Source organism: Camellia sinensis, chromosome 2, assembly GCF_055761805.1.
Source record: "Camellia sinensis isolate YWXY chromosome 2, ASM5576180v1, whole genome shotgun sequence".
NCBI classification, from domain to species: Eukaryota; Viridiplantae; Streptophyta; class Magnoliopsida; order Ericales; family Theaceae; genus Camellia; species Camellia sinensis.
The window spans coordinates 133,249,839-133,262,097 of record NC_138962.1 but is presented as its reverse complement, the minus strand read 5'-3'; the positions used below and the strand labels follow the sequence as shown (position 1 = coordinate 133,262,097).

The 12,259-nt window shown below is 34.0% G+C and overlaps 1 protein-coding gene and 1 long non-coding RNA gene across 2 annotated transcripts; one reads left to right on the top strand and one right to left on the bottom strand.

Annotated features, from left to right (window-relative positions):
• Positions 1 to 1,154: 1,154 nt before the first annotated feature.
• On the top strand, positions 1,155 to 3,842 carry LOC114307340 (uncharacterized). The gene is made up of 2 exons (XR_003645055.2): positions 1,155 to 3,237; positions 3,428 to 3,842. It is a non-coding gene; the product is annotated as an uncharacterized LOC114307340 (long non-coding RNA).
• Positions 3,843 to 5,580: 1,738 nt separating this feature from the next.
• LOC114307341 (scarecrow-like protein 3) lies at positions 5,581 to 8,668 on the bottom strand. Its single transcript, XM_028252725.2, has 2 exons — positions 8,062 to 8,668; positions 5,581 to 7,229 (listed from the first exon to the last, which is right to left on the bottom strand). Exon 2 carries the CDS (start codon positions 7,173 to 7,175, stop codon positions 5,745 to 5,747), a length of 1,431 nt encoding a protein of 476 aa, XP_028108526.2. The 5' UTR covers positions 7,176 to 7,229; positions 8,062 to 8,668; the 3' UTR covers positions 5,581 to 5,744.
• Between the last annotated feature and the right edge of the window lie 3,591 nt (positions 8,669 to 12,259).

The window sequence follows — 12,259 nt, the reverse complement described above, 5'->3', positions numbered from 1 at the left end:
AGTGTAAATTTAAGAATTTTTCGGGGATCTTAAGCATTTTTAATTTTTATTTAATAGATTATATCAATCAATAAAATCACTTAAAATAGTGTTTTAACCGATTATATATTGAAATCTAATAGTTCAAAACTAATATATATATATATATATATATTTATTTAGTTTTCTTGTGGAATACTTATTTAGCAACACTTGTATAAAAAATTATATTCAATTACTAATGTATCAAAACCAATTCAATATTTTTTATGCATATACATGAGCTCCTCCCGAACAAAATTCATCATTCCGCCCCTAGTGGTATTGGTTATAATTGAGTTATGAGAGGTCTTTAATTATGTTTTAATGGTGTTTGGTTTTGGTCCATTAAATTACGACAGAAAGTTGTTTGATCATAATATGATACACTCTTTTTGAGGAGTATATATATATATAGTATATAGTATTACCCATATTTTAAACTTCTTGTTTACAAATTATGTATACAACAGAATTATGCCCAATCCCAATTTAAAAGCAATAAAAGCAATAAAAGCATATAGGCATCTCATATATATATTTTTTTGAAGATCACCCCCCACATACACTTTGAATTGAAATCATCAGGACAAAAATAATAAACAAGAGGATCAGCTATACTGACACATCTAGTTGAACAAAAATTAAGCACTGTTGCCTTCATAGTTTAAATAAAACAGGAAGCAACAATGAGTGATTTACCGAAATCCATAGGCAAGAGATAGGCCAGGGAAAGAGTCTTCGTTCGATTCTTCTCTTGAGTTTAGTTTATCATTGATTCAGTTGATTATTGGAGTTGTGAAAGAGACATAGTCAAACCCACAAAGAAAGAAAACTTGTAAAGAGAGATGAATGGATTCTTTATGTTTTTTTTTTTTTGGATCAAAATGAATGAATATTTTGGTTCACTAAAACGATGTGAGAAAAAGAAAGTTGAAGATTCCGCAACATTTTAGACGAAAATTCTTATTACTTTTTTTTTTCAATTCTTTTATTTACCACAGTGGGCCGGAAAAATGACGTGCAATGTCATGTAAGTTTTCTGCAGAGGTGTTAGTAACCATAGCATTATTAAAAAATGACGTGGAATATAAGTAACCATAGCATCATTAAAAAAACAAAAAAAAAAAACCAAAACAAAACATAACATAACATAACATACATCAGGTTCTATTAAATCACTCACACTCACTCTCTCTCTCTCTCTCTCTCTCACTCAAATCCCTAATTTCTTGATCTCGCTGATTGCTTCTAATCTCGGCAACAATTTCATCCTCGAGGAGTCTCATAGCATCTCTCTCCAGTGTGATTTCAGCATCCAAGTTCGATCGATTAATCGATTTTAGTCTAATGGATTTGGTTTTTCATCTATTGTTCGTATTTATTCTTCGAAAATGCTTATTTATCGTTGTAATGTTTATGTTGATGATTTCACTTCGTTGTGTTGATTTATGATGTGCTGGTTCGAATACACGATCGCTGAAATGTAGTATTAATTTTGGCGCTGAGATTTGATGATTCTGTTAATTTTGGTGCTGATTTGATGATTTATAATGTGCTGGTTCGAATACTACTAGTTGTTGATTCTGTTAATTTTGGTGCTGAGATTTGAAATGTAGTATTAATTTTGGTGCTGAGATTTGATGATTCTGTTAATTTCAGCGAACTTGAGAGACGCCTCTAGGGGTTTCCTTACAGATACTTCTGCTACTAATTAAGAGTCAATGTGTTCAACATTTGGCAGGCAACATTCTTGTGGCCATCTCTGATTACATTGTTGCATCTGTATGTGAAAATTTGTTACCTTGAAAGTTCAACTTTTTCGTTTTTTTGTTTTTTTGTTTTTTTTTCCTTGTGATTTATCTTGCAAAATTGTATGTTGAACATATTGACTCTCAATCAGTAGCAGAAGTATCTGGTTTAAGCATATCCATGAAAATGTTATTTCTCTTGTCAAATAATTTTGCTGCAATTGATGATTTTAATTTTATTTTTTTTAATCCCTTGAGGGATTCATTCTAGGTGAAGTCTTACACTTCACAATTTCAATTTCAACAATCGTTTTCTCAAAGTCCAATTTATTTCATGACTTGAAATGCAAATTACAATTCTCAAAATTGAAAAGAATTAGGCCAAATTCTGTAATTTTCAGCTGAAATTTTAAAAAATAAGACTTCCATGCAAATTCATACAGATTTTTAGTGGGTCAAAAAGCAAGCACTTCTTTTTTATGTACGTCGAAAAGCAAGAACATAGGGGAAAATGGGTGTATATGGATCCATTCAACAACATGAGTGTTAAGAATTTTCTTAATGTTGTGTTTGAATTTGTTGAAGGAAAAGAACAAGCTGCTTCTTTTTTTTGGTCTGTGTGTGTGTGTGAAATCAGTAACATTACAGTGTGAAGAGAGGGAGAAGGATAAAATTCCATGAGTTCGATAATTTTTTAGCACCATCCATTTCTGTATTTTGAAAAGTTGCTCACTGGCTTGCAATTATTTATTTATTTATTTATTTTTGAGTAAAGTCCATTTTTTTTTTTTTGAATTAAAATAGGGCCAAAAAAAAAAAAAAAAAAACTACTGAAAGAGGAACATCTCTACACCAAACTGATCCGGCTGCCAATTACTCTATAATTTTTATATTGCCTGTGTCTGTCTGTACATGCATGTAGCTTACACTTGGTGTTGTAGTAATAGGAATAGTTGTCTTGTTTGTGGATTGAGATATTTGAACTGGTTACCCCAGCTGATGTTGGCTAATATTGGGGAAAGTTGTTGGGTACTGCTTTCACCATTGATGGTATTAGTCTTGAAAAATGATAATGTTTGAAGATGTGGGAGCTGGTCTGTTCTCTTATACGATTAAAGTCGTTGATACGAGAGATCTTTTTATGTAATTTTTCTCTTCTGATTTTCTATTATTATTTATGTCTATTTATGCTCTGTTTACACGGATAGGTGTTGGAGTCTGACAGTGTTACACGTACACTGGGTAGTATCTGATAAATTTAAATGTGAAATAACTTGTTTCTTATATTCTTTTTGGTGAAAACAACTTGTTAGCTATTTAACCATTTGTTGCTATCTATATGCTAAATGAATGAGGTGTTTTCATTCAATGTTAAGCCTTTGGACAGAAGTCAAAGCAGTAACTAGTAGCTGTTAACTGTCCAGTGGTGGACTTGGGTGAATAGAGCCTCAAAAAGCTTTAACCACCGGTAATGTATTATACGTATATGCATATTTATTCCTCCGTAGTAGCTATAGTTAATTTTTTTTACCATTTCCTTTAACACATGAATGTAATGTGCATTTTTTTTTTAATAAATGGGCCGTTAAAACTTTCACAATTAGTTGCCAACAAGCCAATTTTTTATGCTGACATGTTTTTTTTCTTCCCATTGCTAGGATCCTGAAAACAAGGTGGTCATAATCTATGATGAAAACCTGAAGAAAATTTTTGCAGGGCGAGACCGAGTTGGGTTTCTTGATTGATGAATCCACACTTTCTCAAGTGAGCCCTTGCAGGAGAATGGATTTTGACTTTCAAAGTCATCGATGAATCTGTTTTTTTGTAAATGAGGGGTCTCAGTATTTTGTTGATGATACTACTTGTAGGATTTAGCAGTGCTCTCTATATGTGACGTAGTAGTTTTTTTTTTGAACTTCTTCCAGTTGCCTACGCATGAGCCTCGCTCTATTTTGGTTTTAACGAGTGTTTATGCTCATTTTGTGTTCTTGTTATATAGGCTACGGATCAGAATGCAATATTTGTAGTGACTGTCAATTTTTGGTTTATATATCATGTTAAGTTTTAGGGGAATTTGATATTCATAAGTTATTGATATTGCAAGCAAAGGCATCTTTTATGCAATGTTAAAAAAGTTTAATGCTTTACAAACACAAAAAATAGTCGAGAATTGTTTGCGGATATTTTCTGTTGGTTGTTGAGAAATCAAGACAGGAGTATAAGTTGATGATCAAATTAATATTTTGAGTAATTGTTACAAAATCAAAAAAGTAAATATATATATACATATATACATATCAAACTTTTAAAGATTAATTTTAGTTGTCTCAAAAAAATTATAACCTTTGCAGTTCACTTTTAATTGTCTCCAAAATTATAACTTTTAGCCACTATTTTCATTTGTCTCAAAAATTAATACTTTTAGAAAATTTTTTGCACGCACATTTTTTGTCTCTAAAAGTCAATTTTTGGCTTTTCCGGACGGGTTATTTGGGATAAACTTTGTGACGAAGAAAATTAGTTGGCTAAAATTTTTCTCAACAAATATTACACTTTTAGGGATGAAATAAATTTGTCTCTAAAAAATTGATTTCTTGTAGTGTATATACACACGCCATTATATGATAAGAATTCTCCAAATTACTCCAAGCAAATGATGGATTGCTTCAAGTAAACTCAGCTCTGAATATAAACTCTAAAACTAGCATGTATATTAATTTCAAGAAACCTAGAGAACAGTATTTAAGACAACACCACCTCAAGGGGATAACCAAGTGGCATGTTGAGCAATGATAAGGATCAGCATAGGTCATGAGTTTGAATTTCATAAAGCACTTGATTCCTAGGAGGCCACCCTCGAAACCTATGCTTGGTAATTATCCATTATGGGTGGGACAAGGGGACTACATGTACCTAGGAGACTAGTTAAGGCAAAACTTCAAGTGCCCTTGCTAACCAAAAAAATAAAAACAAGTAAAAAATAAAATTAGGAAAGGCCCAAAGCCAATCCCAAGGAACAGTAAAGCTTTATATGGTCTTTCTATACAGGTGCAGATATGTCTATTTTACTAAGTCTCTCTCTGAGAAAGTGCCCAGATCGTTACACATTTCATGTTGGTTAGAACTTACCCGCCAAGATATTTTGCTACCTTAGGATCGTTATGGTTATGGCTGCCGTTCACAGGGGCTTTGGTCGCTGGCTCCCCTGTCCAATCACCAACTTCCTTGCCTTCCACACTAGGCAGGCATGCGTACAACAAAGACAGCCATATAAACTTGATTGGAACACCATCTAAGATCTAGAGAAACAAAGATTGTGATCTGTCATAATCCCACCCAAATGGGTAGAAACTAGGCATAAATGGCATAAAGTTTTTCACCTTATTCCAAAGTCAAAGCATCCGTGTACAGTCACTGGACGCTCCTAACAAGGCACAGTAGGTATTGTGGATTATACACCAGCATCTTCTAATTGTACAAGCTCAAACAAGAAAAAAACCAAAAGCAACGAAAATTGTGATTGAACACAAAAAACAAGCTCAAAGCATCTGGTCATGACTGAGCAAATCATCAGAAACTTTCATACTATAATTAAATAAAAGCACAGAACAAAATTTAATTTCTATCTTCCAACAGGCATTGTTGCTGCCAAAGTAATTAAAATCCAAGCCATTATTATATAGTGATATTGTTGTATGTGGTTATGTGTGTATGGAGAGAGAGAGAGAGAGAGAGAGAGAGAGAGAGAGAGAGAGAGAGAGATCGTGATCACGAGACGGTCAATAATCAATCCATGAATGAAAGAGAAATCTGTCGAGCAAATAAATGAAAAAATTAACATGCAAAACATATTACAACATATCCTTCTATAACTGTGCGTCGAACACTTTGCATTTGCAATGAGGGACAGAGAAATTTAAAATCCAATGTACATATGACAAAAACTGAATTTCCAGTATGACTTGATCAATAATTTTAGCTACTATACATTCGAAACCTCCACGCTGAAATCGAAAAAAGGGGTCTATCCTGCCAGCATATAACCAAACAACCTTTCTCTTCTTTTAGTTTATATCCATTGTAGCCATTACTCTGCAACAACCTTGTTGCTTGCAACCTACCATGGTAACTTATGGGGACTCTGCCGAACCCAGCAAACTCAAGCCTTGGAATCCATTTCTCAAGTTTTTCATGTCTTTCCTTTCTTTCAATTCCCTCACATGCTACGATGTTCTTAATTTCCTCCCCGAAAAGCATTTTCTCGACCTTTTGACGCTCTACTGATGTCCTTGAGATGGTCAACTCCAAACAATCAAACAATGCTCCATAAAAATTCAATGCTTCTGTGACTCTATCCATTAAACTATGTGCATTATGGTTTGATTCTTGCTCAGTCACCACCATCAGCTTTGGAGAAAGGCCCCTAAGGGCATTTAAAAAAGTTCCCATCTTCCCTGAAGAGCCAAAACATAGAGGTGACGATGACGATGCTGAATCAGGACTTGGGCTATAGAAATTAACCACATCTTTCTCAAGAAAATCTCCTAAAGTGAGTGGATTCGTCTGCAAGACTCTTTGCAGGTGAACTGCTGAATTCAAATTCTTGGATGCAGAAGGGGAGTTCCTTCTTAGCATATCGTCATCAAATGCCAAGAGGGAGTGAAGTTGAAGAACGGAGCTGATTGCAAGAGCTTCTCCAGTCTTAACACGCAAACATTCAAAATCGAGATTCTCCAACTTACTCACTATAGGATGAAATTGAAAAGGGATGTCCAACTTTTCAGCTTCTTCATTCAAGCAATGAGCCATTAGTTCCAACACCTCTTTGTGTTCATGAATGCCCGTAATTCTCAAATGAGGTGGCCCTTCAGGACGAGCTTTTAATAACTGAAGAAGATTAATCCACTGGGCAGGCTCAAAACAATTGAGATCAATAATATGAACAACCTTCTCCCCATCCATGGCTTCAATGATTGCTTGGTTTGTGATCACATATGATAACCTTAAGAAGGGGAAGAGCTCAAAGAACAATCTCTGAACAAGAATTTCTTCAGAGATGGATGATATTTTGGTAGAGTTGAGGGCCCTGTGCAATCCAGGCCAACCTTTAAGCATGCGATCGGCAAGTGCTTCAGTGAAGTAAGCAGCGATTCTCTGCATTGTATCACCATCAGGAGAGGCGAGATGGGAAATATACTCAAGACCAATATTGGCGTTCTCAACACTGCCAGCCGCGACTTGGTTAGCACAAGCGACGAGAAGCTGGATCAGGGTCAAACCTCTTTCCTCAGATTTCATTTCCCTGTGCCACGGAAATGGTGAACCTATACCAGGTGAAAGTGTCATCAGGGAGAAATACTGAAGAGGTGACGAACTCACTGATGATGATCCCTTCTCTTGACCCATACCTTCCAGCTATAACAGTGAGATTGAACTCTTCTACGGACCAAAAAGTGGGATCTGAAATGTATGATATAGTCACAATCAGATCAGTTTCAAGTTTTTATTCATTTATTTTGATCAGCACAAGAAAATTTATTAAAAAATATATGAAAGAAAACAACAACAACAAAAGGAGAACAAGAAGTCCACCAAAATAAACGAGTAGAGAAGAAGAAAAGATGGCATGTTCTTTCTCACCAGTTACAAGTTGCAACAGAATAATTATAAAAGTCTGAGTAATTGAACTAACAGTTTATCTCATTCAAGAAAACTGATGAAAACAAAGAAAAAGAACTTCAAATCCCATGTTCATGATGTTTTGCTTCCTAAACCCTCTGCTTGTTGCTGGTTGCTGATGATAATAAAAAGAAAATACAAAGTTTGCTTTCAACAAGCCAAATTGATATAGTATCAGACTTGGTAAAGCAGAGCTTTTAGTTTGTCCAGCTTCCAAAGCATGCAATAAACTTAATCTCAAACTTTCACTTTGTTTTATTTTGCTAAATAATTTAATTGGGTATTGAACACATCTTGGATATTAAAAAATCCTCTTTCTTTTCATTTAGACTATTTCTTCTTCCATTACGTCAGCAGAGCATTAATTCAATGCAGTGAATGAAACCATCATTCTAAACTATTTTAAGGAAATCAAGGAAAAAATATAAAAAAAAAAATTAAAAAAAAAAAAAACAACAACCAAAGCATATTGTGGAGTGGGTTTCAGTTATTTATGTGAAACAGAAATAGAAACAAAGATCAACTACTTGAGTAAGCAATCAAACACATGATCAATCAGTTCTCTGAAACAGAGACAGAGCAAGGAGAGAAGGAAGAAGAAGAAGAAAATTACCAGTAACAGTTCAGAAGAGAAGTCGTCGAGTAAGCAATAAAACACAACATCCAATTCAACTTCTTAAATGGGTTCTCTAATTGATGAGAAACCCAGAAAAAAAAAAAAAAAAACCTTTGAAAATTCCAGGCTTGCTTAGACACTCAGTGAGGGCTTATATGGTTATGAGGCACACACCTGTGTCTTTTAAGGACTTTGTTTGAGAGTGGTGAGGTGTGGTGTGGTGTGGGTGTTAATTGGAAATTAAAGGCACCTTTGTTTCAAGGACTTTTCTATGGCCGTCATTGGTGACAATTCAAAGGTTTGTAAATTTGTCCTGATTAATTTGGTGTCCTTTTGGGGGGGATCAGAGGAATATTGAGAATTTCTGAGAGACAGACACAGTTTTTCTTGTTGTGTCTGATATGGGTTTTTGTCTCTATGCATAGTGGATGGGAATAAGAGCTGGCCAAAGTTGGTTTTATTCTCAATCAATGTATAAAGCCAAACATGTATTAACAAAGCAAAACAAACACTAGCCTTTGATTCATGTTGTTGGGTAGTGGGTGATAGTGGGAATTGCGAGAGAAGCCTTCCAAGTGCCTCCAAACCCATCATTTGTTTTCTTTTCAAATGCATAGACCATCCACTTAGTTCTATCCTTTAACCTTAGGACAAAAGAGACCACGAAGGTTGTGAGATAATTCCAAAAGTAGATACAATATTTAACTTTACTTGTGGAGTTTTGGATAGCTATTCTCCGAATATCCCTACCCACCCCACCCTCATTGCTTCAAATTATATTATTATAACTTTTTATTTATGTTTATAAAAATTATAAGTCCTAGACAAAAATTCGTTAGTATCTATTTCTGTTTTGTTTTTTTTTTGTTTTTTGTTTTTTTGTTTTTTTTTCAAATTGTAAACGATTTATAAAATTTAATTAATTTTTGTAATTAACAATAAATAAATAAATAAATAGTTTCACTTGTTAAGAAAATATATTTTAATTCATTTCTTTCCCATTTATCTCCTTTGATCATCTCTCACCACCAACTCCCATTAGAAAATCACATTTGGCTATCATATTTCCTTAGATATCACCTCCGACCACCATTGCTAGTCATAACTTTTAGCAACCATTTGCAACTACCAACTCCCACTAGAAAATCACCTTCGACTATCATATTTCCTTAGAAATCACCTCTAGCCACCACATCTAGTGACCAGTAATCACTTTCGACCACCATTTTTGATTGTTGAACCACCAATAATCATCTTCAGTCGCTTCCCTCTCACATATTTTTAAAATAAGTTTTGAAACACATGTATACCAAATATATTTTTGATGAGACCCATATTTTAGTCCCACAAATTCATTTATATTATGTGATAAGGAAAGTAGGCCTTATATCATTAGGTGTGTAACAAATAAAAAATTAACATTTATCATACCATCTCATTTTGGGTCAAATTATGAGAGCATTTTGTGAGTCTCGCATATTTTCCCATGTTTTTATTTTATTTTTACTAAAAAACATAAATATATTGAATATCTTCTATATATAAAATTTGGTAAACTACAAATATTACCAGACAACTTATCTTTTCAATAATATAGTATGTGATCTTTTACTCTCAAATTTTGTTCTCTAAATTTTAATGCACTTTTTTACTAGTATAATAAAGTGTAATAAAGTCTAGAGATGCTCAACACGTTATATTGTTTCCTGTCTTAATACAAACCTCATAATCTTATCTCGAGATTCTTATCATATATTACAAATGGAATAAATAAATTTAAACTCTTTGCATAAATAACTTTGTTAAAAATTATTTCCAACATTATTATTAATTTATTTGCTGAGAGTCATTCTAGAATAATCTTCATACTTAAACTAATTCAAAATTTTCTGTTCAATGATACTACTCATGGAATGATTGCAATTTAGCCAAATATATCACCTACCTGAAAATGTTTAAGTAACTCAAATAAGAAATATGTTAGTACTAGTACTTGTGCACACTCAAATGGGTGTGTTTATTTGAAATACGCAGCAGTTATATATAGACAATTATAAATGTTCCATAAACAGTTATAGAATAAAGGAGAAGGATTGTATACATATATTAAGAAATGAAAAAGGGTAATTTAAGAATACAAAAATCTTTTGGCATTGAGGAGAAAAAATGACACCAATAGAGGTGTTGTATAAATAAATAAATGGGCACTTGGTTTTGTAATATTCTGTTCTAGATACTGCTCAAGCGGTCAAGTGGCCACTCGAGGGAAGATGTGAGCCTTCCAGTAATTTCATTGTAGAACTACAAAACTTCTGGAACATTGTGCTTGAGTGGTATGTTCGAAAATCTCTACATCACATGAGAGATGGAATGTTCACTCTTGCCATCTGTACGGGATCAGATATTTTAAAACCCACTTTTTGACTTATTTCTCTCACTTTTTCCATCTTTTCCTCTTCTCACTCCTCCATTCCGAAAACCATAATACCAAAACAGTAGATTTCATATATTTATAACAACAACCCATCCTTGTTCTTTCGTCAAAAGTGTTGATCTTGTTAAAAACTACATTTTGAACCGATTGGATCGTAATATCTCGGAAGTTCATATGTTGGGTCTTCATCTCTACACACACAAGTGTGAGGTAGGAATATATGTAACCTTGTATATCAATGTTTTGGTTTAATTATGTGTTAATTTCATAATATGTGTGTGATGTGGGATAGGTGATTGGTATATGGGAATTGGTGGTGATTGAAGGTTTTTGCCTTAAAATTTTTGAAATAAATAGTTATCTCTTAATGAAAAATAATGCATGCATCATGAATCTTGGAAAATGAAAGGATAGATGGAAGGGGACAGACTTTACGAAAGGAAGTTAACCATCCAACTAGAAATGATAATAGAATGCATGGGTCATTAGGAGTTCCAATAGCGGATAAATATAGTATAGTACCTTACTTATTCCAATTGCTTGTGAAACCCTAACCATTGTTCATGGGTCTTGGATGGTACATAAGTGGAATTCAATGGGCGAATTAGGAATGTGTTTAGATAAAATAAGAGCTTCGCGTAATTTGTTTGATGTGTGATATGGTATTACTCGCATAGGGAAACTGAGGTGCCCAATTGCCCGATCATGCGAGGACAATAAATGTGGGAATGCTTGAGGTGTCTAGTTGCCAATCGTGTGAGGACGATGAATGTGGAAGGTTGAGGTGTCCACTGGCCATCCATGTGAGGACAAAGAAATATGGAATTAATTTGAATGACATGCATTGGAATATGAAATCGTGGGACTAGTGTTCATGGGTTATGCATAATTTAAATTAAATGTTTATATACTTGATTAAATATATTCTTTATTCGGCGATTGCTCATTCCAATCTAACAAATTTCAAGACTTGGTGAGTAGTAACCACCACAATGAAGTAGAAGGGGATCAACTTTATGCTGGAGTCAAGAAAACGTGAATATGTGATATGTTAATCAGAGCTTTGTTTTGTTTTGGTACCAAGAGTCCTTTTTGTTCAATGAAGGCCTTGCCTTAGAGATTTTAAGCCCGTAGGGCATTTGTTATGATCTTCTCTAGCTTTTGAACTGTGAAAAGTTAACATGTAATTTGTGACTCTCAACTTACAGTTCAATGAGAAAGATAACTTTTGGGACCAATCTTATACTTACTGTTTGTTAATATGTATATATATATATATATATCATGCTGGACATTATTTCGTTCTTAAATAATTTGGGGGAGTGACAAATTGATATCAAAGCTAACTGAGCTCATGGGATGTGACTTTCGCCACAATGGGTTTATCATGCTAGGAAGGAATGTTAGTTTACTTTTTATGCCTTATGTGCATTGCATTCATCTAGATCCTTTTGGAAAGGCACTTGATCAATGCTTTTTCCACTATGAGATCTTTGAATGTAATGGGATGCATTAATATCTTTAGAGGGTAGATGTATGTGCTCTACATGATTATGTGTTTACGTAGATTGTTTTATGTGACTTAAATGTGTGTATAGTCTTATCTTGGTGCTTGGATGATAGGTAAGGCCACATGTGGTTATGTGAACTGCGAATTTAATCTTATCTCTATTTTATATAGGATGTCAGGACATCGCAGAGGCCGAGGTAGACGTCACCAATGTGGTTGGGATATTCCTGGTCAGCAGGAGATCCCTCCTC